General features: G+C 38.1%; 1 protein-coding gene across 3 annotated transcripts in view; it reads right to left on the bottom strand.

The window, feature by feature from the left end:
* Positions 1-27831, bottom strand: part of SLC4A10 (solute carrier family 4 member 10) — a gene marked incomplete at its 5' end in the record, with an annotated part of 167080 nt that overhangs the window by 84634 nt on the left and 54615 nt on the right. For all 3 annotated transcript variants that reach the window (XM_082483719.1, XM_082483720.1, XM_082483718.1), the window contains 2 exons: positions 4429-4575; positions 18044-18125. In XM_082483719.1, the coding sequence (XP_082339845.1) occupies positions 4429-4575; positions 18044-18125 (229 nt within the window). The remainder of the gene's footprint in view (positions 1-4428; positions 4576-18043; positions 18126-27831) is intronic.

The raw sequence follows: 27831 nt of genomic DNA, 5'->3' as shown, positions 1-27831 counted from the left end.
AGCTCTCTCTGCATTTTCTTCACCTGAATTGTTTCCATCACCTCAGGGCGACGACAAATAATCTTATGTTTTGGACCTGACAATGTGGACAATTCCCAAGCTTCAATTCTCTTCTTTTTGCTAGATTCTTAAAACTGCAGTTATGATACATTATTTTAATCCAGATTTGCTGCAATCTGTTCCACAGCTGCCCAGATATTTACATTTTCAAGTTCATCCTTCAGCAGACAAAGCCTACAGTTAAGGGTAGGAGAACTCTCTTAACAGCCATACTCTTTACAAACAAATTTGCCCCATTAATACCCCTTTGAAGTTAGCTACCAAATATAGCGAGCTGAGTCCTTTCATTACACTTTCTTCAAGCCCCTCTAGTAACCAAGAGAAGTCCCCCTTTGCAATTCACTTTTTCGCTTGCATTACCTTCAGAGAGCCTTTCCAGAACTGTGAGTAGAGTCCTGTTAGGCCCACCTCCAGGGCTGCTCAGCTTCCCTTGCCACATCCAATATCATGAATTACAAATTTAAGCCTCCTTAAAACTAGAGATTATTAAAGCCAGATTTCTTAAAAGAACAAACCAAACCTTACACGAGCCCCAAGAGCATCTAGTCCTAGAAGACACCACAGGAGGCTGAAATCAAATCCCAGTCCTCACAGCTGTGTTCACTTCACCCTCATAAAACCTGTCCTTAAAGACACCCTGCTGAGAACTAAAGTCTTCCTATTCCACCCCATTCTAAAACAGGAATATGAATATATTTAACTCATAATTGCAAGTACAAGAGAGCTGTTTCACTGGTTCCAGGCAAAAAGCAGACATCAAAAACCAGCAAAAATTGCCACTAAAATCCCCGTACATACCAAGCAAGTGCAACCCTACCAGCAAAGGGAAATCTGCACCGCACTTTCAGTGCCACCAGAACCCACAAGCGCTGATGGAGCAGTCTCGGCCAGCTTGTGGTCCTTCGTCCCACTGGGGCTGGCACCCACCACCCTCCCAGCAAACAGCACCAAGGAGCTGCTGTAGGCTAGAAACAGCTTTTATGCCAAAACAGTTTTAATTTGTATCAATTCCCTAATTTAATGCACAGAGTAGCCACCATACTTGCACCACTAGGAAAGCTGTGGAGGAGGGGAGCTTAAAGCAGGCATGAAACTGTGGCACTAATTACAACAGCAGCATTTCAGCTGAGAACAGTAAACCTCTTCAATAAAGCAAATAGCATTACTGTAATTTTAACTAGAGTTGATAATTTCACTGGATTTCTCCTTCTCTTCCAAAAAATTATGAGGCAAGATGGAGGAAATCTAGATCTTGAAATCACTTAGCATACAATTTTTACTACCTAAAAAAGCCTCTCCATGAGCAAGCCATGTAATCTGCAAATTATGCAATTCAAAGGCACATCATTATGGCAAAATGGAAACATCTTGTGCAACCTCATCTCATCAAGAGGCAACAGCCTGACAGCAAGAATCAGGTGTGGGGAAAACAAAAACAAAACCCAATTGATCTGTGACCTCAAATGACAGGACTCTACCCCTTTTTATTTCACTAACTACATATTCTATATATCATTTGTCTACAAGCTCTGAATCTGCACACTGAGAACACTTGGGTTATTTTTGAAAAGTGACAGTAGGAGATTTAAAAAAAAAAAAAAGCCTACGAGCTGCCATCAGAATATTCTAAAAAATCTATTCTCTGCAGAAACATTCCCTCAGAAAGTAGCTGGTACAGCTTTCCCAGCCGGAATTCAAAGGGATTACCAGGAAGCTTACAGCCATGGGCATTACACTGAATACAGGTGTTTTCTAGGCATGTTGATACAAAGAAAAGCATTTACGAAATTGTTTTTCACTGGCTAGGAACCTGTCCGCTCTGAGTGGGGCCTGCACAGCCCCATAGCACTATGTGCACTGCGCAGCTCCCTGAACCAGCGATAGCACAGCAAGATCTGCACGTAATGGTACTTCACGGATGAAGTTATAAATTATACCATTATAACTTATGACAAAAAATAATGCTTCATCCCATGCTTGGTTAACTAAGCAGTCTGGAGCACTTCATGTCTGAGTGTGTCAGGCCTTTAAATGTCCCAGCATCTCTATGATTCAGTTGTTGCATCTTTGGCTTTTATTATACCTCCTTTCATACTTCACTGCTTCAAAACACTGCTAATTTATTCTCTTGTATCATAAAAATCCTAATGTATTTTTCTGACTTACTTCAAAGCGCTGTGTGCTATCAGCTGGTCTCACAGCGCTTATTTTCTCTATCTTTCTTCTTGCACCTGCTCGTTGAAATGTTTTTTCATTCCCCTCCTCGCCCCCAGTTCCCATGAATACAGCCTCCTACTATTCGGCAGAAATGCGTTAGAAGGGGTATATGGTGAGAGGGAGCTAAGCATTTCTGCGTGTTCAATTAAATCAGAATGATTCATAAATTAAGGGACTATTTTGGATGTGCTCTCTTCGGTAGCACAGTCCCTCATATTAAGTTATGCATCAAGAGCAGGAAGCACATTTGTCTTCCTTGCAACCTCCTTCAGCCTCCAGGTACTGTTACAACCTGGTGGTCATGGGGAATGAGAGCTAAGAAGCACTATGGAGGTTTAGTGGATTCAGATTTAGTGCGGAGAGTATCTATCACTTCCTCGTGTAAATAAAGCGTAGAAAAAACTATGCTTATATTCTCTCTATAGGCAATGCTTCTCCCCAGGCAGCACAACCTGTCTGAAACTCCTGTAAGGAAAATCCATAGTAAATGTGAGGATGATGATATAGACTACGATGAATCCCTGTATAATTTTGTCTGCCTGCTCTGTCTGTGCTTAACCCTTCTGTCACTGTATAATTTTCAGATTTACCAACTTACAAATGCACTTCAATACTATCTTTTTCATATTACTGCTATTCCACTCTTAGAGCAATCTTGAACATAAGCTGATTTTCACTAAACACAGAATTTCGTTGAACAGTGCATTTTATCGTATGCACAACTGTCAAAGACTATTAAGGACAGATTCAGACAGACAATTTCTGGGTTTTTTTCACTTTTGACATTAGGAAGGACACAAGCCTAGGTCTCCAGAAGTTGAAAGAACAAAGCCAGGTTCTCAGCCAAAATGTGTCACATACTGGCACTTAAATAAAACCAGATGACTCAACAGAAGACACTGCTTCATAGTTTAAGATATCTCACTTCTTGGCTAACGTAACTTTCAATTGTTTCTTTTTAATCTGACATTATATGTATATATGCATATTCTTTTTGAAAACTATTTTAATAATTTATGAACTTTGTTGTTTTCCAAGAAACCAGTTTCAGTAAAGTATTGGGTCTTTGTACATTTGAAATACATTCCAGACAGAACCACCAAAGCCAATTTTTTCTTCACTGTTCAATCTTCAAAACATAACTCATATCTACTAAGTTTGAAAAAGTCTTGACTTTGTTTCATTCCCAGTATAATTCATTGTGAAAGATTTCAGTGTTTTAAGCTCTTTACAATACACTTAACTGTCAGCAGTTATAATCTACTTGCTCCAAAGCTTTCTACATACGTAATACAAACTTCAGATTAAAAGAAAGTCTTATAATTAGTATTCTGTAACCTGAAATTACATTGGCACATTTTGCTAATGATTTAAAAACATTCTTCTGTTGCACACTGACAAATTGTTTTCTATACATGCTTCCATGCTTTCAACGCTTACTACAGCCTTGGACATTTAAGCTAATGTGCTTTTTGTTTTTGAACAGCAAATATTCTCGTGTTTTGAGACAAAGCTTGACTAATTTATTCATGACTACCTTTTTCTGTTCTTCATAATGTTTTTTAATTAAAAACTTTGAGAATTTTAAGACTTTTGTATCAGGTTCATTTAGTGAAAGGTATTTTTTCCTGTTTGCTTTCAAGTCCTCAGTTGGCAGGCTCATCTCACAACGGCATATTACAGGGTCACGTAAGGAAAGAGGCAAGCAAAATCTGGATTGTCGTTCACATTCGATATAACACTGCAGCTTCAGTTACATCAACTTTATTACAAAACTAATTGTAAAGAATCATAACTCCTCTATGTTACATTTTAGGGGCAAATACTCCAGAGCCTTCACGGAGGTCAGCTGGTGCCATAAAACACTTACCTCCTCTCAGTGGTGGTGGCAGTCCACCGTTATGAGAACCCTCCTGGACAGTCTCCTACGGTGGTAGAAATTACTGAGGTTTCTCATGTATTGACTGCCACTGGCTGCTGCCCTTCATCGGAAGTTCAAACCTTGGCTCTCCAGCAGAGACTACAGAGGCTCTGGTGGGATTCTCCAAAACCCCACTGCTAATCATGTCCAAGCCATAACAGGACAGAGCATGCAAAATCATACTGATCTTTATCATTAAAAATTCTATGCAAAAATAAATTTTATCTTACCAAAAGGAGGAGAGTCTCTCCCATCTTCTAATCCTGAATCTCGCTCTCTGTCTCTCTTTCTGTGTTTATGTCCACGGTGCCTATGGCGTCGGTGACTTTTTCTTCCACCCAGTGGCACGTGAACTCCAATGAACAATGTTCGATGGCCTACAGTTAAAAAAAAAGTTACCTTCTAAAAAGGGGCTGTGGCAACACAATATTAATAACCATAATAGTATTAATGGTATAATAATTATTATAAATGCATAATTGTATAATACTGATTATTCTAATATTAATTGTTGTATTACAACACAAAAATTGATTACAATAATGATGATGTCGTGTCACAGATATACAAACCCCTTCATACAGAGCAAAATCCCATTATTGAAGTCCTTAAGATGCAGTGCCAGATTATTTATTTTTTCTTCAAATTTGTATCTCTGAGTGTGAACTTTCATTAAAGCCAGAGAGGTGTTCTGTAAAATGTCTCCCAAAACAGTAACACGAAGAGACACATGGATCTCTTTGCACTGAACATTTGGTAAAGTTGCTGTTTGCTTTCTGTGTACAGGAACTTTACAAAACTCATTGCTATTTATGAGCCAAACCTTGACAGAATTCTTGTGGGAAACTCACTGAAGTAAAAAAAAAAAAAAACAAAAAAAAAAACAAGAGACTGAAAAAACAAATCCACAGGCAACTTCATGTGCTCACGGGGGTGCTTTCATTTCTTCTATTTTATTTTTTAAAATACATAAGAAGGTACACATTTCCATGCCTGCCACCATCTTTGAGCCTTTGAGCCCAAGGAATTTTATGTTGCTGATCAAGCCCAAAAGATTTAGCTCTCAGCTAACAAGATGAGAGCACAGTAAAGCATTTAGAAGGGGGAGAGCACAGGGGAAATGCACAGAAAGTACCACAAAACTGAACAAAGGGGAAAAGAATCATGACTCACTAAAGGCAGGTCTCCTACATTTACTCAGCAGAAAGACAGTGTCCAGATTACTCATCTCAAATAACATTTATTTTCTCCTTGAAATGAGCATAACACAGCTAGTGGATAATTGCTGCTTTGCTGTAATCATTCAGCAGTGTCAATCATCTGAAAAAGGTCAAGAACATTAAACTAAGGTAGCACGTGATCTCTAATCCCATGGAGACTCCAGCAGGGGCCGAAAACACAGCAAGGCAGCATTTGTCACAATGCATGAAAGAAATTCAAGGCTGACAGGAATCCTCTGCAGAGGCAGAGCTAAAAAAGCTGGAGAAAAGGCTCTGGACACCACACCAGTTACTTCCTCAACTTAAGATTCATGTAGAGGAGACTAGAAAGAAGACACATCAATTTTTGGGAGACTTATTCTTGCAGAGTCAAGAGATTTTTCTGAAGCACAGGACACGAGTTGAAAAAAAATATTTTTTAAATTTATTTTTTAGATACCTTTTTCTTCTTGCTTATTACATTTAACCCAAGAAATGATTTAGAGAACTGCTGCTTGTGGTGTATTTCAAATGTACTGCAATCCACGGTGCATGAAACAGGGAAAAATGTATGCCATAAAAAGAAGTCATTAAAAAAACACTGAAGGACAGCAGCAATGTAGTACTCAATGCTTCCTTGTCCTCTTCCTTGGACAGAAAAAAAAACAAAACAACATTTTGAAAGGAACAGGACTACCCTTCCTAAGACTTTAATAATTTCCCGAGGTGCAAATAGATTGTTTGGGTTTTTTTTAATAATTTAGTAATTTAAAACATTCCTGCTGCTTTGTGATAGAAGTGGGAATGCTTATCCACTTCAATGCTCAGGTTGTACCTGCATCAGGAAATGCAGATTCAGGTTCACACTTCAATTAATTCCCAGGGCTGAATCCAGGACTTGAGTCCACACTGGGAAACAGGCCCTAAGATGCCACAACATTCATGTGTGTCTGAATACCACAACAATTCTACCTATACAGACAGAATCAGTTCACGCTGAAATGAAAATAGGAACCTGGGAACTGAAATGGATAACCAAGAAAATGCAAAATGGGCAAAAATAAAACAGAGGGTTTTATTCCCTCTGTGTGAGCCAACTGAGGCAGACTGTTTTACCAAGGCATAATTTCAATAAACATAGAGAGGAATCTAGGTCCTGGTAAGAAGGTTCAGGCAAATAAGAGGGGAAAAAAAAAAAAAAAGAAACTGACAGAGGAAAAGGAATAGTTTTCTATAGAAAACTGATAAAGCAAAAAGCAAAAGTAAAAAAAAAAATGAATAAAGACTTAAGAAGTTCTGGTTTATTAAAAGAGCAAAACTGTGGAGCAAAAAAAGAACAGCTGGGAACAAAAGAAAAATTAATGAATCCTAAATTGCTGGCAAAATGACAGTGAATGATAGAAGCAGAAAAAAAAAAAAAAAAGAGGAAAGATAAAAGAAATCCAATGAGTAAAGGAGTAAAGTGACCTTACTTGAAGTACCCTTTTGATGGTAAAGACTAGACTAAACTAGTGCCCAGAATGTAAAGTATTTTTTCCTGTACAAGCTGACTGAGACACTACTGAAGAAGTTTCCAGTGAGCCCTGTCAATTTCCCAACCTCCCACCCAGGAGGCTCCCCTACAGCCTCCAGGACGGAGCAGAGCAGAAACACCACGCCTTCTCTGACAATCTTGCTGCCTTACTCTGGAGAGGAGCATCCAGACCCGTTCCAATGAAGCTCTTCAACAGATTATTTTTTACCCCCCTAAAGACGTAGATTATTTGAACATGAGAACAATTGGAAGAGGAGAATAAAAAAGAACTCTGCTTAATATAAAACTTCTAACAGAAATACCAAATGAACCTTTAACCCATAATTCTAAAAGAAGGATTTTTCCAAAACAACATTTTCCCAAAAATTCTACGTTTCAAGAGGATCTAAAGAGGATTTGCTTTCATTCCCATTGCCATAAGCAAGCCCCAAGAATCAGCGAGACTGTCATTTTCATGTTGTGCATAAAAGCAGTTAGAAGATTTCTGTCCCAGCATAACACAGGTACAGGTTGCAGATAGCTCCGAACATCACTGACATCCTCCCCAAATATACAAAACTGGGTAAAGATGACTTTTTTTTTTTTTAAACAGACATTTTAATACCTTCAGCACCTATACTTACTATAAAGTCTCAGTTAATCTGACTAAATTTTCCAAAGAAATAACAGCTATAATTTCAATTTGGCTGAAGTCAATTGCAGGATATCCAACAGGATTCAGATTTGTTGCTTATTGTTCATAACTATTTGTATAAGGGCATTTCTTTCATTTAACTTTAAGAGCTTTTTTGTGTGTTTTACTATTTGCTTCATCAGGATGCTACATAAAGATGCCTGAATATTACTTAAATATCGTAAAATAATTCTGCTCTGCTATACGTTGCACAGCATCTCATTCAATTAGATCATAATTTCTCATTTGGCAAGGCTACAAAGGCACTAAAGTATAGGATATCCTAACAACTGTAAGTAAAATCAGGGCACATACTGTGAACATCAGGTACAACCTAACCACCATTCTCACACAGAATTTACACGCGGTTTTAAGCGGTGAGCAGAACAAAAATGGATTTATAACTCTTTAAAGCCAAGCCTTCAAAAATGCCATGCTGGGCATCACTTTTGGACAGTTTTATCACCTGCACTGTGCACCATGTGCTGTAGAGTCCCATCCCCTGAGAAAGGGCTAAAGTTGTTAGTCAAAAATACATAAATGGATTGATATTTTACATTTTGTTCCATGTTTAAAAACCATTTTTTTTTCAACTGAATTTTTCCAATGGTTGTGTTTTCTTGCAAAAAAATGTTAACAGGTGAAGTGGTCAATTACAGTTTAGTTTATTATTACTATATTTAGTCAGCTAGCTTGGTTGGCTTCTCCCCTCTTCCAAAGAAGCATCCTGTAATGGGAAAAATCATACTTGAAACATTTCTTTATTCTGTACCTCTCAGCCAAGGACTGTGGTGGATACTTTGTAAGATACTTTGTGCATCCCTGCACAGATAACCACACTTCATCAGGTCCATAGAAACATATACAGATTCAATGCACTCAGGTACACACATGCAGATTTGTGGTTCTGGACACACTTAGCAGTTTGACCTATTGTCCTTTATTAAAAAAAAAAAAAAATTACATCCAATAGATCAAAAAGGATTTGTCCTGCTAATTCTTACTCCAAAATAAATGAAAGAATTTCTAGGCTGAGAGAGGTTTATTCCTCTCCATGGTTTACATTATGTTTATGTTACAATTTTAAAAATCTGAATTAATTTAGATAGCAGTGAGCCATAGGGTTTATCCGGTCGTCCTGAACTTACATTAACATCAATAGAGTTTTATCATGCAAAGACTATGATTTTGTTCCTGCAAAAACACACTCTGAACTAAAATGTTGATTTATTGCAGATGTGCCTCTAGGAAAGCTAAACATAAGAACATCCATAAATATTTTCAGTATTAGGATTTAGGAGTGAAACATTTTTTAAAACTAAAACTCTGAGAAAATACATTAATATACAAAGATTATTTACAATCTGAAAGCTTATTAAAGAAATGTAATACACTGAATTGATCTGTTCTGCAATGTCACCTTTATACAATGCTACATGTACGCTGTTAAATTTTTAAAATACTGTTTTTAAAAAAAAGACTATTCTTAATCAAATTGCACATAGCTGGGCAACAAAACACAGAATACATAGTTCAAATCTATGCATTTATAGCATACAAGGCTTTGCCCACTTGTGGTTTACCTTCGAAGTATTAAAACACTTCTTAAGTAAAAACATTTTAAGGATTAAAGAAATAATGACTCTTGTTTTAAAGTTTTAATTTTTACAGGATTACACGAATAAATCCAAATTCTATTATAAAAATATTTAAAAGGGATCCTGTTAATTATATTTAACTTTCAGACAGATGAAAGTACGTATAAGCATATGTAAAAATCAGGATTTCCACTAAACTTTTGAAGAAAAGGTGTATTGTGCTGTAAATATCTGCACTTTGTGGAGGTATGAATTCTTTGCCCTAGAAAAGACAGATATGAAATATACATTATTAATATGAATACATCTTGCAGAGACATTTCTCAGAATAAAACTTAAGCAGAAGGGTTGTTTGGGTTACTGTATTCCAAAGAAGAAATTCTCCCTTACACCTAGATTTTATTTTCAGAATCCAATAGGAAATTAACCATCTAAAAAGGCAACCTCAGAACAGCAAATAGTTTTTGCATAGCCCTTGAAAATGACAGATGGTGTTCAGAACCTGGCATTCTGGGTCTTTAAAACAGAAGCTCGTCCTAGCTACCTATCTTGTTCATTAAATAAATGGAAAGGAAAAGAAATGTAGTGGTATTTTTAATGCTTTGAAAAACATACACACCATTATAATTTATGGTGCTCGATGACTTAATTTAGGAACTTCTGCAAATCCCATTACAGTTGTCTGAATGGACGTGACATTGCAATGGGAAATGGAGATGGAGAGAAAGGAATTGTAAATGCTTCCCTGAATCTAGGTAAATTGAGATCTTTTTAATAGAATGCTAAGAGTATAGACATTTTTGCCCTAGTGCCCCCCATTCTCCTTCCAAACACAATTTTAACACAGAAAACACACACCCATTTGATAGGAAGAACATACATATGAAGCACGTTCACCTCCCCACTTCCCCATCAGTAGAGGCTCCACAGGCTTCCACGTAACACGAGGCATGTGGGACTCAAGCAGGTATTTTAAGAGCTCCTTAGTGAACCAGCCAAGTTGGGGCCTATTGCATAAAAAGTGACTGTCCTGGATCTGAACGTCCCTGAGCACCAGGTGCTCATGCTACATCTGCCTGTGCTGCCTTCCACCCGGAGCGATCTGAATCTGCCTTAGGCACCTGCTGAGACCATGGCTTTCAGATCCCTGCTCACGGGCATGACGGATGGGGGCAGATAAGGGAACAGATGGGTCTTGAAACATCTCCAGAAAGAGCAAAGGCAGGCTTCTGTGACCTACTAAGGAAACACACTGCAAAGTCAAGATGCCTTGAGAGAGAATGTTTTGCCAGCGGCTTGAGCCAAGTCTCAAATGACTGCTGACCTCAGCAGGACTGGAGGGGTTTCTCCCTCTTCTGGAAAATACTCGGTGCCTTGAAGCCTCTTTTATGTATTGCCAGCTAGAGCTGAACCAAATACAATTTTCCATCCACTCAAAAATGAACAGTGAGGTAGAGACAGAAAACCAGCAGTCCATGTAGAGTTAAAAAAATTGTCTTTTTCCTTATAGGAGAAAAAGTGATTATGGTGAATTGTGTAGGAGTAGAGAGTACATGACTCACAATTCGTTGTTGTAGAGCAGCAGGGAGGCAGAGTGAAAGAGAAAGCAGAAAGGACAAAAGCAATGCTTCCTAAACCAACAGTTTACATTGCTGTTTGTGGTTATGGTTTGCTCAAGGGACATTTTCATCTTTTTGCCACGCTATAAATTGGAAGAACTGAAAAGAAAGCCTTCACAATTTTTTTTGATCACACACGTAACTTATGTTCTAGGTTAAAGTATAATAGAAATTATATTAAAAAAAAAAAAAAAAGAAACAATATCCCTGGCCCAAGAAAGCATTAAGGACATGCGAATATGGAAGATAAAAGCATCTCACTGAAGTCATTAAAGTTAAGCACCTTTTAAAGACCCCCAATCAATCACTGCTCTCCCAACAAATCTCTTAACAAAACATTTTTCCAGGTTGTGGCTGGGCTGAAAAGTCTTTTTAACTGCATTTATGTTCATTTCCTATTTCCCTACATTGCTCCAGAGGAGTCCAGAGGTGTCGTGTGCATGGTCCTATCACGAGATCAGGTCTCAGACCTTGCCAGAAGATAGAAAAAAAAAAAAAGTCAGCAGACACAGAATGTAAAAGGACCCTCTCAGACACACACACATACTTTCCACTGATGGAAAGTGAGGCTGTGGTTATCGGAGGGAAGAATTTGACCTATATTTCTAAATTAGCAACATGCCAAAAACAAAAAAGCAAACTCAGTCCTAGCACAGCTGCACATTGTAAACTGTTTCTGTCTTCTGGTGCTGCAATTTTGCAGCTTTCCCCACTAATGGCAAGTTGGTTTATGCCACTTTCATTTATAAGAATTTCACAAGGTGAAATATTTGGAAATTTTAGTCCCCACAAATATTGAAAAGGTTTCTTGTCAGTGAAGTTCAGAGCAAAGAAACTTCAAAACCCAAAGCCTATGATCAACATTGGCTTTCAGCCAACACTGTGTGATAACTCGTTTGCTTTCATTATTTCGTTATTCTTCATGTGAACTTTCAAAGAGATTTTGTGAAAATGTCCTGCAGAGTTATTCATGTCACTTCAATGTGAACCACCTTCCCACAAACATGGGAACACCTGGGAGGGGACAAGAGGCCCATGCAAAGGGACCAAACCAGGCGATTGCCAAGGCAAGAGTGCAAGCACAGTTCAGGAGAAAAATGAGATCTCAAGGAACACTGAGACACACAGGAAAAAGGAGATAAAACTAGATGAGAGGCACTACAGAAAGATGTGCCTTAGAAACGACAAACGGAACAAGCTAGAGCATGTAGTATCTGGCAGGCAACAAAAGAAAGAATTCTGTGCTTGTAAAGCCAAAATGGTTCTTTTTTTAAGAGACCTTTCTGTAGAGACCTACAGCTATACAACGACATCCGACATTACAGGCATAGACTAACCCAAATCTCTCTCCAGCTCTTTACTTCCACAGCTTATACTGTACCCCTTTTAAGTCTAATGGACATTTCCACAAGGAGCATGAGGTAGGTCAGAGTGAACATCAGGATGAAGGGGGCGCCCAAGGGAAGCAGAGGCAAGGAAGCTTGGAACAGGGGATCTGTACCGACGGGGTAACAAATTATTTGCAATAGGCTGTAGTGTCCTGGCAGCCAAAGGGGGGGGAGACCTTGGTCAATGTTCCCGTCTGGCCACGCAGAATTAGTAGCTGAGTTGCTTCTACATAGAGGCAAGGATGAATCAAGGCCAGCAGGTTAATATGATTTATATTCTTTTAGTCCTGTGAGCTGCTAGCTCCTATTAATTTTCAGGTAAATAACGTCAGTGGCAGACAGGTCCAGTATTATGTTATTTCTATAAAAAATGCCCAGTGTCTGAGAATAAAAGCCTACTTCGATATCTGGAGCCACTCAGATTTTTACTAAATAATATATGGAAATTAGAGTTCAATCACGCTGAGTTTCTGTGTATTAACCCTAACTGTATATAATCAAAATTTCATTAAAATAATTTTTAAACTACTTTCACAAGCTAGAATAAATCTAAAAAGAAATAACTAAAATAGCCATTTCTAAACAAGAATAATTAAATACTCTGGGATTTCTCCTTTTTTGGTCAACAGAACATCTATCAAAATTGATCTTCATGCAGGTTGTTAAATACTAAACATCTCTACAAGCACAACCAACATTTCAAATTAATTTTTGGTGTATTAGGTTTAAATCCTTAGCTTCTGCATCATATTCAGTGTTGTACTAGTGATGTTGATTTCCTAATTTAGCTTAAAGTCTTCTGTGACTTTCAGTAATCAGTTCACGTAATCTAAATTCTGTCAAAAATGTCAGAATGCATATTCTGACGTATGGTGATTTATATACTTGGTACGGTGTTTTATGCATCTTGAGAGACATGAAAGACAGCAAAGTTGATTTCCCATGAGACCAATTTTTCCCACAGCACTTAGGCAGTTAAAATGTTTGAACTATAAAAAGCTTAAGCAAAATCTTGCCTTCTTTGAATCAGGGATCATTTCGCAATTTCCTCCAACAGAGCCAGGACTCATCCCTGATTCATGCCTGGACCTCCACCTAATCCTATCTCCAGCCGTTTCCCTATTGAAGCTGCGTCTCAAACCAGGCCACAGTAATACTCCCGGCAGTTCTGAAATCCTGCCACAAAAATCCAGGATTTGCAGCTGACCACCTCTAGCAAGAACAGCCATGGAACAGTCATTTTCATTCTCAGCTGATATGTTGGGCATAAGCAAAGGACCTCAGTCAGAGTGCACTTAGTGCCAATCCATTTGCAAATCTACATAGTCCAAAGGTCTCAGCACGTGATCTGAGAGAATTTGAGATCTCCAGACATGTAAAGATAAGTCGAAATATTCTTAATCTATGACAGAAAGAGAAGGTATATGCATTTTGTCAGAAAACTGTTACTACTGAACATGCATGGAAGCAATGGCAGACAGCCAGAGACAACAAGGAGTGAGCTGAGCACAACTGTTTGTTGATGTGCACATCTGTTTATGGAAACTTGCCTATCTGCTCCTGGTACAGGTACTTGTACAACCTCTCCTTTTGCAATTAAGTGCTTTAATATCCAGAATCAGTGCTCATTTCTCATTTAGGAATTCCACCACTGATAAAAATACGAGCATATTCATTTCAGCAGGAATTTTGTCCGTACACAGATTGAAAGATAACATGCAAAAATACGTGACTACAACCAGGGGACAGAGGCTTCTTGTTTTACTTTTGGAAATGCTTTCTCTGTCCCTTCATTAATGCAACAGTCAGACAAATGGCCTGTTCGGTATTAGTGACTGATCTTGACCTTACAACTCAGGAAAAATGAATTACGTGGAAAAATCATTCATGCTGAAAATCTGAATGCCAAAGCTCTGCAAGGAATCCATCTCTGAAGCACGGCAAAGCTTACGTAAAAAGATACAATTTGAGGTACACATTGCAAGTACCTTACCATTAGTGGCGCTCAGATGAGCACCACATCTCTTGCGTTCCCATAAGTACTGCAGTTCCTGTCCTATCTCCCCAGATTTTCACTATACCGCTCAGGGAAAGAAACACTGATATAGAGAGACTGAGGCAAAATTCTGGTCTCGTAGATGTTCTTCCAGGCAGCATTAATCACCATGATATTTTCATGCTCTCAGGAAGATATGTACTTGCAATATATTTGCACAATAGCTGCCCCAAAGCATGCTATTGCCCCAAGTATTTGCTGGGCCGAGAAATTTCAGATGGGAATTTTAGCACACATTTAAATCAGTATTTCTGATATTTGAATGCTGACAGTCTAAAATTAAAAAAAATAGCAAAACCTTACAATTTTAAGATTTAATCAGAAGATTAAATCCTGGGCTGCATCAGAAGAATCGTGGCCAGCAGGTTGAGGGAAATGATTCTCCCCCTCTACTCTGGTGAGACCCCACGTGAAGTACTGCATCCAGCTCTGGAGCCCCCAACATAGGAAGGACAGGGACCTGTTGGAGCACGTCCAGAGGAGGGCCACAAAGATGATCAGAGGGCTGGAGCACCTCTCCTGTAAGGACAGGCTGAGAGAGTTGGGGTTGTTCAGCCTGGAGAAGAGAAGGCTCTGGGGAGACCTTATAGGGACCTTCTAGTACCTAAAGGGGGTATAGAGGAAAGATGGGGACTTCTTACAAGGCCATGTAGTGATAGGAAGAGGGGAGATTTAGATTAGGTATCAGGAAGAAGTTTTTCACTGCAAGGGTGGTAAGGCACTGGAACAGGTTGCCCAGGGAAGTTGTGGGAGCTCCACCCTGGAGGTGTTCAAGGCCAGGCTGGATGGGGCTTTGAGCAACCTGGTCTAGTGAGAGGTGTTCCTGCCTATGGCAGGGAGGCTGGAACTAGCTTAAGGTCCCTTCCAACCTAAATCGTTCTATGATTCTAAGAAGAAATTGAATACTGATTTTCAGATTTAAACAACCTTTAGTTCCTCCCGTGAATTGCAGTTTTTGAAATGTTGCTGATATGATGCTATTGAAACTTAAAACCTGTCAAAACTAGTCTTTGCTAGAATATTCAGTAACTAGCTATTTAGATTTTTAAAACATAAACCCAATTAAATGTCTGTCAAAGAGCTAATTACATAATACATATTAATTATCTAATTATATTATTTTTACTAAGCTCTGCAATTAGAACCTGATTATATAATTTCATATTTTATAGTTGTTATGTCATTAGGAAAAAGGTAAGCTTTCAACAAAACCCAACACAATGTACATCGGATAAGAATAAGACAGTGACATTTATGAGTCATATCCACTGTTTCCAGATGGAAAAGTGCCTAGATGTGCTGTGAAACAAATGGACATGCTATTAACAGCAACTGGATATTAAAATTTACAATTTCTTCACATCTTTTTACATCACTTGGTATTTCTGGATGCAGTGATTATATATTTAAAGACATACTGATCTGATCTTAGAGCGGACATGAAATTTATTTGAGAATGATAACTGCATTATGAAGGATTCTACATTGGATAATTGTTTTGTTAGAACATTATGAAGCACTGTGATTTTATTTTAAAGAAAAGGAGACTCATTGGCTAACTACAGAATTTTTCAGTGTTCTAAACAATTTAAATTGATGGAAAGATTGGGGGGGTTGTGTCATTGTCATGTTCCAATTTCTATTGACAACATCCTAGGAGCAGATTTTTGAAGGAGTACTTTCCCTGATATTTCACAGCAGCAATTCTACACATATAGGATGGTGGGGAAAAATAGTAATTAAATACAGTTTTTAAATTACATACTTGTTCAAATTTTGAGATGAGGCTTTAGAATCATAGAATTGTTATGGTTGGAAGAGACCTTTAAGATCATCAAGTCCAACCATTAACCTAGCACTGCCGAGTCCACCACTAAACCATGTCCCTAAGCAACACGTCTACACGTCCAATCAAGCCTCCTGTGGCACAACTTGAGGCCATTTCCTCTTGTCCCGTCACCTGTTACTTGGGAAAAGAGACCAACCCCCACCTCACTCCAACCTCCTTTCAGGTAGTTGTAGAGAACGATGAGGTCCCCTCAGCCTCCTTTTCTTCAAGCTAAAAACCCCCGGTTCCCTCAGCTGTTCCTCATAAGACTTGTGTTCTAGACCATTCACCAGCTTTTAGGTACCATGTAGTCACATTTGAAAAACCATAGTAACTCTGATTGCCTTAACACTTGAGTCTACCCACGGGACTGAGCTTAAAGATGTGATTCTCCAGAAAGTTGTCCATTTTTTAAATGCCATCTTACCATCATCAGTAAAATTACTCAGCAAAAGGACATTTTTGGGGGTAGAAGCACCCCACAAAAAAAAATTGTGAGTCAGTATTATGGAGAAGGGAAGCCAGGGAGCCCCCATTCTTCTATCAGGTGTTTCTCTGAGGACACCAGATACAATAGTTTCACTTTGTCCAAGGATGTGATCAAGGGACTGAAGACTACAGAACACTAAGTGTGAGAGTCAAAAAAGGGAGTTTTGTGCCTAAGTCCAAAATTGTCATTCCCAACCTGATCCACTGGCAGCCACTTACCCCTGAAGACACCAAAACCCTAAATGCCACCCTGGAAGCATCTTACCTGACATCTACCCTTGCATGTGCTCAGATTTGCCCCAGACCGAGCAGAGAGCTACCTACCTCATACATGCTACACTGCATGACATTTTACATCCTTCTGTGAGAGACTACATCATACAAACGAACACAGCGAGGCCCCTTTTAAAATGCGGCCATGTCTGCTTTTTGAGGCACTGCTGAAGGAAGTAGTAACAGGGAGTCACTGTGCATCATGTTGACATTCACATGAAATCAATATGGCCATCACACAGCAGAGAACAATTCATACAGTCACAGAAAAAAGGAAAAAAAAAAAAGTAACCAAGTGTAGGCGTTCAGAAAGTTCAGGTTCATGCATAGATGGAGATATCTCTCTAGACCTGAAGCAGGTAACTTTTCGGGTGTAGGATGTTGAAATACACCCCAGATCTTAGTATTTCATTTTGGCTAGTTCCTATGGCTCTGTGTGACAACGACAAGAACCTTCCATGTCGCACCACAATAAGCTAACAATTAAAATCATCAAGTTCTAGTCTCAGGGACAGGATATCATATGTGCAACAGAAATTCAGTTTCATCCAATAATTACGACTTGGGGTGGTGGGTGTAGGGTGTCACACATCTCAATACAAGAGTGTAAGTACAGTAGCAACCAGAGTAAGTTTGGGATCCACTAAACAAACTGAAATGTGATTTTTTCAGAGACTATCTGAATTATTAGGCCAGTATGATAAGAGAGTTCTCACAACTTCTCACTTGCTTCTCCACTGTGATGTTAGGTGGTTTCAGCAGTCTATATTACCAAGTATCTGTCCAATCTGTGACACTCCAAAGCGATTGTGTTCATCTGAAGATGTGGCTAGGCAACTACATGAGGATTGTAAAGCAAGTGTAGAAGCTATTATAAGTACTATATCATCAGTCCTGCTTGCATTTATGTCTATGGAAACTTAAAGATAGAAAGACTTATCTAAAGTCATACATGCATGTTTACAGGACTTGATTACAGATCACTGAAAACTAGCAAACTCCTTCCATCATCATCTGTAATTGAGCACCACTGGGAGAAATGAGTGGTATTTCGCTTTTGAAAATAAATTACAAGATTCTATTGTCTCATTCACTTTTGCATCCCTGATCAAATCGGTAAGTTGGAATTGCATTTCAGTACTTCCAGAAGAAAGAGACAATGTAATGCACAGAAAAATAATCTCTCACCTTCTAGATCTTCCTTTTCAAAATGTGTTTTGAGAATGGAGCGAGTTCCACCTCTATCCACAACAGCCTCTTCATCATTTCTCTGCAAAACAGAAAAAAGGACAGGTAAGCTGCTTCTCATTTAGAAACTATTGGCAAGATTGTATAGTACTAGGAAAGAAAGATGCTTTTTATATATATTTATTTACTCTTCCTACTCAGGAAAAAAAAGTTTTTAAGAATTTAATTTTCCTTATTAAAATCTATTCCTTATGCATTAGCTTTTATTGAGGTATGATTACAGCTAACTTTGACATATAGAAGTTCTCCCGTTAAAACCTGCAAGATAATGAGTAAACACTGGTTAATGACAACCAAGAGAAACGTGAGTCAATAGGACAATGAAAGAGAAGAGAGAAGAAATGCCTGGTTGAGGCAGCTTTGTTCTTGTACTCTTGAAGAAAGGGACTGCACGTGCATTTTTATCTTTAGACCAGGATCCTAAGCTACATGCAGAATTCCCAAATTATCAGCACTAACACTCCTTATACTTTGGCAAAGCTAGAGAATGATACTCAGTGACAATATGCTAAGAAAGAAAATTTTAATACCATGAAATACCACTTACTGGTGAGTTGCAAAGCTTTTCCTTTTGCTTACAAACACCAAACTGTAATTACAATAAAGGCAGATAGCACACACTAATAGTAGAAAACAGAAAAGCTATTCTTCCTCAGGAACATATATTTCATGTTTAATTGTATACTGTAGTCATCTATGCATTTTAACTGTATTCTCTACTGTACACGTATTATGCGATGAATTAGTGTACTGTGCTCAAGTTAAAAAAGCTACAGGATTTACTGATTTTGGCCACTTCTGACATGAAAAAACAAATCGCATTTCCCTAAGTAAAGAAATCTTTTGGTAGTTCAGCAACGGGGCACTGGATACCATGCTGAAATGAATATTGGCTTCAGTATGAGTTTGACATCACCAGTTGTAACTGTTAAATTCAGCCCATATTTCACAACATGGTTTAGCGTGATTTCCAGTAAATGATGATGAAGAAAAAAGGATGAATTATACAAAAAACATCAATTAATATATCGTGAATATACACTTACTTGTTATTAGTGGAAGAGTTTTAGTAAGCGGTATTAGAATAAGAACTACTTGATCTCAACATATAAAATCGGTATCTTAATGGAAGTCTGAAGCAAGGGGATTTGAATACCAGCCTTACATGCTAAATATGTATCTATATATAGAATGCAACAGAATATAACAAGAAATTAAACTACATGAGCACCTCTTCTTAAAGAGCAGATGCCCCAGGCAAAAAGATTCATGTCTAGAGCTGGATGTCGTGCATTCTGGATATAAGTTTTTGTTTCAGGCTCCTCTCTTTTTTAAAAATAGCTGTCATGCTGTAGCTATCTTATATAGAAAAATCCTAGGAACGTGTCAGCACCAAGCATCTGGGCTGTTAAAGAAAGAGAGACTGAGGGTGTTACAGTGCCTTTATTCGAGCTTTCTCCACAGACAATACTAAAATCTGACAGTGAGAGAAGGCCTTCTACTTAAACTGTTTTGTCTTTTAATAATTAGCTAATAATCTATCAAGATGCACCAGGGCAGTATAATTTCGCACCAACCATTTGATCATCTTAGGCAAAATGAATCCATTAACGTAAGCAGTTAGACATAACTGGGCATGTTTGTCATGCTGGCGTGATGCCATGCCCCTGGGTGAATGGTTAGGCAGGATGCCAAAGGCCAAGTATTACAGCCACATGAGAAGTAGTGCTATTCGAGCACAAGGCGTAGCCATCGGTATTTTACTGATCCTGAAAAGGCCTTACAGAAGCAATGTTAGGGGAAATTCTAAAATGGAGAAAATATGACACCGTGGGACAGTTTAAAGCCTTTACAGATCATCTAAGTAAACTAAATACAAATTAATTCATTAATATTTATCAAAATATGCTCATACACTTTGACTTCTCCTTTCCCATGTGTTCAATTTTCAGCTTCTGGCAATCTCTTTCCTCCCTGCCTCCTCTTCCTGTAATGTCACAGCAAGTCTCAGCCTTGCCTCATTCGCAGAAGTGGGTTTATTCCATTAATATTACAGGGGAAAACAGCTTAATTGGGAGTATTGTGTTGTTGCCAATTCACTTGTCAAACTCTGAGCAAAGTCCAATTAAGCAGGCCTTGCACTGTATTCTCTCACTTCCTATGGAGCGGTTTGAAAGCCACCTTGCATTTACCAGTACAAGAGTCACACTGCATTTAGTCTAGAAGTCCTTTCTGTGATTCCTGTACTCCCTCCTTGGGGGGGGGGGGGGGGGGGGGGGGGAAGGAAGGGCTCACTAGTAGTTTAGTGCAATTAGGTCTTAATGTCATTTGGAGGAAAGCACTATCGCAATACAAGTAAAAAATGGCAGATTCGCTCCACTTTCCCATGACCAGAAACTAGAAACTTAATTTCAGTTGGTAATGCTCCGCTTTTTATTAGCGCGTCAGGAAAACTATGAAATTATTATTTTTAGGTTTTGCAAGAAATGAGAGTTTGAAAAGTAAAGTATAGTCAAGACCAACTGTAAAACAGTCATGGAAGATAAAAGTCATCCAGAGCATGAATTCTAACGTACCAAGCAGCCACCAACCTCCACACTAACATTCTCAAAGCCATGAATCCACTGCAGTTTTGCCCATCAGTTTCAGCAAGATCAGAATAAGGCATGAAAACGAAATGTTTTTCACAGCCATGCCATGTTTATGTCAGAATTCTACCACTTCTTCCCTTCACCACATTTGAACATGATGAAGGTTAGAAATTTGACATAGCGCACAAATCTGCTAGGACTGAGGAATTCAAATCACACTGACATACTGCAGCAGTCTGCAAACAAACGTGTGGACACACTGACCAGGTATGAGTCCTTGGAACTGTCCATTATTGCAATGAGTTGCTTGCTGGGTCCAGTGAACACTGTGGTCTACTGCTTAAAGCATGGGAGAGGGATCCAGGAAGTCCCCGAGTGCTAATCCTGGCTCTGCCACTGACTTGTTGTGTGGCCTTGGGAAAGTCACTTAATCTCTGTGCCTCAGCTTCCCCATCTGTAAAATAGGGATAATAATACTTACTTATCTACCTTCCTCACCACGCTGCTCTGTGCCATAATTAACATTCACACAGCATTTCAGAACTGTAAAGCACTACAGAAGTGCTAAGTCATTCGATTTAGGAAAGTGCGCAGTTTACCCATGTGGAGAGATGATGATAGGAAACAACAGATTGATAAAAATCAACATTTAGGCATAAAATGGTTTTTTGACATCAAACCAACATATATTAATACCTTGTAATGGTTTTACAGTGCACAGCTTTGACAACTTAACTGGACAAAGATTACATAAAAACAAATATACTGGGCTCCTTTCTGAGCTAATTCAAGAGCAATGCTACAGAAGCCAGTGGAATTAGGTTTCTCTGAAGCTGTAATCAGAGCACAATAAACTTGTCATATATTTATAAAAAACCCTAACATTTCTCTTTCTTTTTAGTTATACTTGTTAATATTTTATGGGTTTATATAGTTATAACACAATGGTTTACCTAAAATGTAGGCACAAAACTACTTCCCCAAAGCAATAAAATATCAGCAAACACACAGTAGAAGAAATACTGTATCTGGGATCAAAAGAGTAAGAAAAAGCTGAGACTTTCACGTGGAAACCACAAGCTCCTTAAAGACCAGGGCTCAGTAACTCTGCTTAGTCCAGGATTTCACCTCTTACATTTTCCAAATGAATGCTGAAATGACCTTCACCACACAGCAGCATCTGCTGCACATATTTAACAAGAAAAATCTATTTTAATGGAAGAATCTTATAAATACGGTTGTTAGTATTTTTGTCGCTTCGTATTAGAATTTTAAACACAGTGGCAAGTACAGAAAAGCAGACAGTAGAGTTGTCCTCTGCATCCTTTATGGTGTAACCGCCCATTATAACACCAAATATTTAAAGTTGAACAAAATTAAAGGGAAATAAACCGCCTTCAAAGACATCTGGCTTCTACTTTTTCACACGCAGTCACGAAGGAAGAAGGTCACGAGTGCTAGGAGTACTGATTTTCAACCCTTAGATCAACCACCTGCTTATCAGAGTATAAAGTGAGGCTGCAGCTGTTGCCAGGAATCTTAAGTGTATTGGTTAGTAGGAATAAAAAGGCCCACGGTTTGGAAACCAAAAACAAATGTCTGAAGCACCCTTTCCACCCAGGTACTGATAAAGCTCACTAGCCAGGATATTCCAAAGCTAGATAAATATCCTCCTGGAAAGCTTCCCAAATTGACCCTCTTTAGCTATGATACAACCCTAACCGCAATTCATAACGTGTTGCAGAAAGGTTGATCCTTAAACCCGCCACCTCCCAGAACTGTGCACTGCCCTTCCACACCTCAGATCAATTTAATTAACAGAGAAACTACACATTTAGAAAAGCTGAGAAACGTTATTTTATGACAGCTGGTTTTGGGTGGTTTTAGTTATAGCTCTTATAAACTGTCTACGCTTTCATCACGCGGTTGATCATTGAGTGGAAAGAAGAGGAAAGTACCTCCTTTCAAAGGTGGATCCATACAAAGGCATATGACAGTTTTAAATATGCATGCGCTAACCTAAACACTTACACTTGTAGAAATTCAGTACATTTCTGGACGACAGAATTAGGACATACTCCTTATCTTTTGCATGATAAGAAGGTAGATTAAAGTCTAGGTGACAGTACACGGATTTAAAGTTATCTATACATTCGTTATATGTATTGTCAAAAAAAAAGGAAAACCAATACATGATCTTAAAAGACACTGTTCACATATCATAAAAGCTACCCGAATCTTGCACATTTACTGAAGATCATCTGTGCCGATCGCCACAGTAAACGAAGTAATAGTGTAACAATAAATATACATTAGGAAATAGGAAATTGTTAGGACAATAGGAAATTCTTGAATAGTTGCAATGAGTAAGTCTCACTGTCCTTCCCTTGGTAGGTACTGAGCTCCACTGGCATGATATTTAGTCCTAATATATTTTGAGCAGACAAGCCCAAATGGGTAACACTAAAATTTTCATTGTACATGGAAAACTAGAAATTATTTCTTTTCTTAATCCTTCTTTTTCTCTCATTTTCTTCATTTTTGGTTACTTTTACGTTCTGTCTCTGATATTTGGGCAGTGTTTTCAATAAACTAGATTATTGCTTTTCTTTGAAACACAATGCAAAAATCAGCTATAGAGAGTATTAGTATTCCAGAAAATTTTTCAGGGTTTTTAAACTCTCAGGTAAAATCCTTTCCTTTTTAATTACTCTCTTAATACACCTGCAGCACAAATTACAACATAACCAAAAAGAATCCTTTTTCAGCATCTTCCTATCTGTAAAATATTTAGCAGAGCAGAAGCCATTTTCATTTTTTCCACACTAGAAATTATGCATATGACACACCTGCTGACTCATAAGGAAAATAATCATGGTATTAATTACTTCTCCATATAAGCCACTTATTGATGATTAGACAACCTACATAATTCTCAAATGCCATCTGGAACTAAGGAACGCCTGTCAGCATAGAACATTAAATACTGCATTCCTACAAACAATAGAAAGCTGTAACAGAAAATTATTTTAGTTATTTTACATTATCAATAATTACATATACTTAAAAGATGAAATGCTGTAATATGTTAATTTCAGTTTATATATTTTATCATGAAGCTAGTGATAGTATTCACCTTTTAAATGGTCTGTAATGAAATTCTAAACATTTATCCAGACATCACATATACACCATGATGCCTTCTCAGTCTGAAAATACTCCATCGTTATCTCTTTGTGGTGTATTTATTTCACAGAACCATTACACGACATTTGTACTTTTAAAATAATTTTGGTTAAGTTCAGCTTGACATTTCATAAAGATGGCATTACCAAAGATATAGAAAAGAGAGTTATTTGAACTCAGGAGCTGCCAAGAGCATACTGGAAATATCTTGTAAAGACAATTAACCTAAATGGCTAAAAAGCTATTATATGCAGATGGATGCCTCCCTTTTGTAGGAGGCAAATCAGTGGTGAGTACCATGTTCAGCCTTGTCCTTTAAACTGTCCTTGAGCAGACACAGTCACACAAAACTGATTTAATGCACAATGTGTATACCCACAAATTAAATGCTACAACTCTCTCTTTCTGAAGAAAAGCACGGGGGGGGGGGGGGGGGGGGGGGAGACAGGACGGGACACCTTTTTTAATATTACTATGTTTAATGGCTTATATTACATATAATCATATTTAGCAATTTTCTGAGGTGGAAAGTACAGTGAACTTTATCTTTCTGATGGAATAGAATTGCTTTTCCATTCCAATAGCTACACTGTATCAACCTTTTCCCCTCTATCCACCTAAAGGAAGACCCATCAAAACACATTTATAATGTGGTAAGGTCTGTTCTGTAAGGTCTGAAGAATTATTTTTAAAAGTGTCCCTTTAATTGTACTGGGTTTGTGTCAGCTTTCTGCAGTAATCACTACTAGTTAACATGAAGCACATATTTCTTTTGGTCAGCTCTACTCCACATAGTTCAGGCTATGCAACAAAGTAGAAGGCAATTAGTTTTCATTCCAGATTTGCATCTTCCCTAGGGCTGCATGTCATATGCATAAAAGCATCCTTCTCTGCCTCTTTTTCCCTCTTCTCTCTTTTTATAGCAAAAGCCAAGCCACTGTTTAGCATGACTCAATAAAGAAATACCATCTTCTGCAACAGTGCTAAAAATTGCACTAATCAGCACTGGCTCCAATGAACTGATTTGCTACTGACCTGAGATTGAGCACACGTTTAATGCAATAATGCAATTCCTGTAACATATAAACATAGATAATCATTACAAACATTAAATCTAAGCATCTACTGTAGTTATAAATGTAATGAGATGAAACACAAGCAGAAAATACACACACAAATAAAACAAAGCAGTTTTACAGACGAGTAAATGCTCACTAATACATGTAATTCCGGTGTTTATCTACATTGAAGCATACTGCCCTGGTTATATACCATTATGCACAATACAGCGACTATGAACTGATGCATAAATGAATACATAATCACTAAAATATTTGCTTGTCATTTGATAAGGAATCTTCTTTCTTAGAATGGCCGTTTTAGGCAGAAACAATACATTTCTTACATTTGCAAGGCAAATATGTTACTTTATCTATTCTTCATACACCTATCCAACTGAAGACAAGATTTCTATTTAAAAAAGATAAAACAAAAAATCACAGCAAAACAGTAACTTAAATTTGTTGCAGTACCTAGATGCCCCACTTTCCCTGTCTGCACTCTCCCATCAGAAAAGGACTCTATTGTACTAATAGCTGCAGCAACAAAAAGGGGGGGGGGGGGGGAGGTGACACACACAAAAAAACCCCAATGTTCCCAAGCCTGTTGGATCATTGGATATAATAATGGAGTAATGAACTATTAAGTTCTCTCTGGATTCTGGTACCTGTTTTAAGCACCTGCATTTAATCACAGCTGTGCTTGCCATGTTTTGTATGCCTTGGACTAAAATTATCAGGAACACCTAAATGACCTGAGCGCCTTACAAAACCTGAACAAGGCACTTAGGTTGTCGTGTTCCTTCGAACATTTTCAGTTGTGTCAAGATTCTCATAACTTCTCTCCTTCCTTCCTATCATATCACATCTGCTGGATTTGTAAACTAATCTTTATTCAATCACTAGTCTCAGCCAAACCTCTGAATAAACAAAAGACTGTTCCTCCCTGCTAGTAAAGGGATGTAGAGGTTGGGTCACATCAGTATGACTGAGATTTTATTCCCTTTGCTTCGTATTTTTCTTTGCTACACTGTCAAATAATTAAAAATTACAGAGGCAAGAATAGCACAGATTTCAAGCTGAGGCATGGTTATTTTTTCCTCTATGGATATTACTCAAATGTCTTACGTCATCCTAGTACAGTCCCATTAGCTGAAATCCTCTTTTCTCACTTCACAGCAATAGCTATGTCAACTACTACAGAGATGTCCAAGAGCATGAAGATGGATGTGAAGACTTTATCCAAAGCCCAAATGAGATTTACTTTTAGCTTGTCTGGGCTCTCTCTTGGCCCAGTGCCAGGTGAGGATAGATCCAGAATAACAGCATTATTTAGGTGTAGTTAGAAGTTACACATGCTGAGTTTAGCCCGATATGCAATAGGATATTAGCTGCTGGGCAGCAAATGGAAAAAAAGTAAATTATGTTAATTGCTAGTTTCTTAATCAGCAGTAGGATATATTGGGTTTTAAATTGGATACACTTCCCATCTCAAAGGATCTGCTTTCAGCCTCAGAAAAGATTACGTGTTTTCAGATTTCTCTACCTAGAAATAGGGTCAGGGAGAAGAATCATAGAAGGCAGTCTTCTTGCAGCAGCTACTCATGTGAAAGTAGCAAGTGCAAAGAAGAAAAGAGGTCATGACCAAGTTATCAGAACCTGTTTTAACAGCAGCTACAACACAGGAGAGAGGACTTTTTCTCTTCCTTTACAGCCACAAAAATGATGTAGTCTGGAGTCTGCATCTTTTACATAAAAATGTGTGCCAACCATAGTTCAAAATACCACCTTTTTTTTGACACTGCAAGCTAGCATGATCAATAATAAATTAACTCCTTCTCTCAGAAACGCCGTTATAATGTTTAGTGATTCTTCTGTTTCTCAGACCTACCCACAATTTTCAGTTGTATTTGACAATCACTCTCTATAAACACAATCCAAAGATTAATCAAGGCAGCAGGGAAGACGTTCCAGGACAGAGGTATTGTAAACTCAGATTAATTCCATAAAACTTTGGCACCTAACCGAAACTGCCTTACTAGAGGTGACATCACCATCACCTTTTCTAATAGTTAATGAAAAGAGATGGGCATTTCTACAGGATAAGCAAAATCTTAGGTAGACTGACTGTCACTGAAGATGTGCGGAAAATCGCTGAGACTTACGAGAGTCTGATTAGCACTGTCTGGAGAGACAGGATAGTAAACTAGATGGACTGTTAGTTTGATTGAGCGTGAGCATTCCTATGTAGCCGAACTCCTTGCTAACCTCCCAAATAAGTTTGCCAACACTAGTAATATTATTGCTCTACTAGCAGTGAAGTAGCCTGACTGAACCAAATCTAACTGAAGTATTAAAAAATAGTATGGCCTTTTTGTCACCCATTGTTAGGAAAAAAATAACTTAGAATAACATACATTTTCTCCTGCATGCCCAAAGATTAATTTGGATTTCTTGGAGTCCTTCAGAGTTGTCTTCTACATGATCTATTATCCTCCAGAAGAGAAAAGAAGATTGCATTTCGTTTGTTTGTTGTTGTTTTTTTTTTTAAACTGAAACTTGTAAATAACTTCCTTGAAGACAACTGACAAATCCTTCTTGGCCAAAAGGTATAAATTCAAATGTAGGATTTAGTCTGATGAGTTCCCAAACCATCTATAGCTTCAGAGAGTAACATCAGCAGAAAATCCAGAACAGGTGACCCAGTACTTCTCATCTCCAAAGATTTAGGTCCGTCTACATGATTTTGTTGTCACGAGTGACTTTGTTATCAAGGCAACTGTAATTGATGTGATTGAAAAACACAGACTGTATCACGCAGATATGTTCTGCTGCATGCAAATGAACAGTTACTCTAATGGAAATGAAGAGACCTTTTGCACTGTCTATACAG

The sequence above is a fragment of the Vanellus vanellus genome (assembly GCF_965231255.1).
Source record: "Vanellus vanellus genome assembly, chromosome: 5".
In the NCBI taxonomy this organism is placed as follows: Eukaryota; Metazoa; Chordata; class Aves; order Charadriiformes; family Charadriidae; genus Vanellus; species Vanellus vanellus.
The sequence above is the reverse complement of the archived record's forward strand: the minus strand, read 5'-3'. Positions and strand labels throughout refer to the sequence as shown.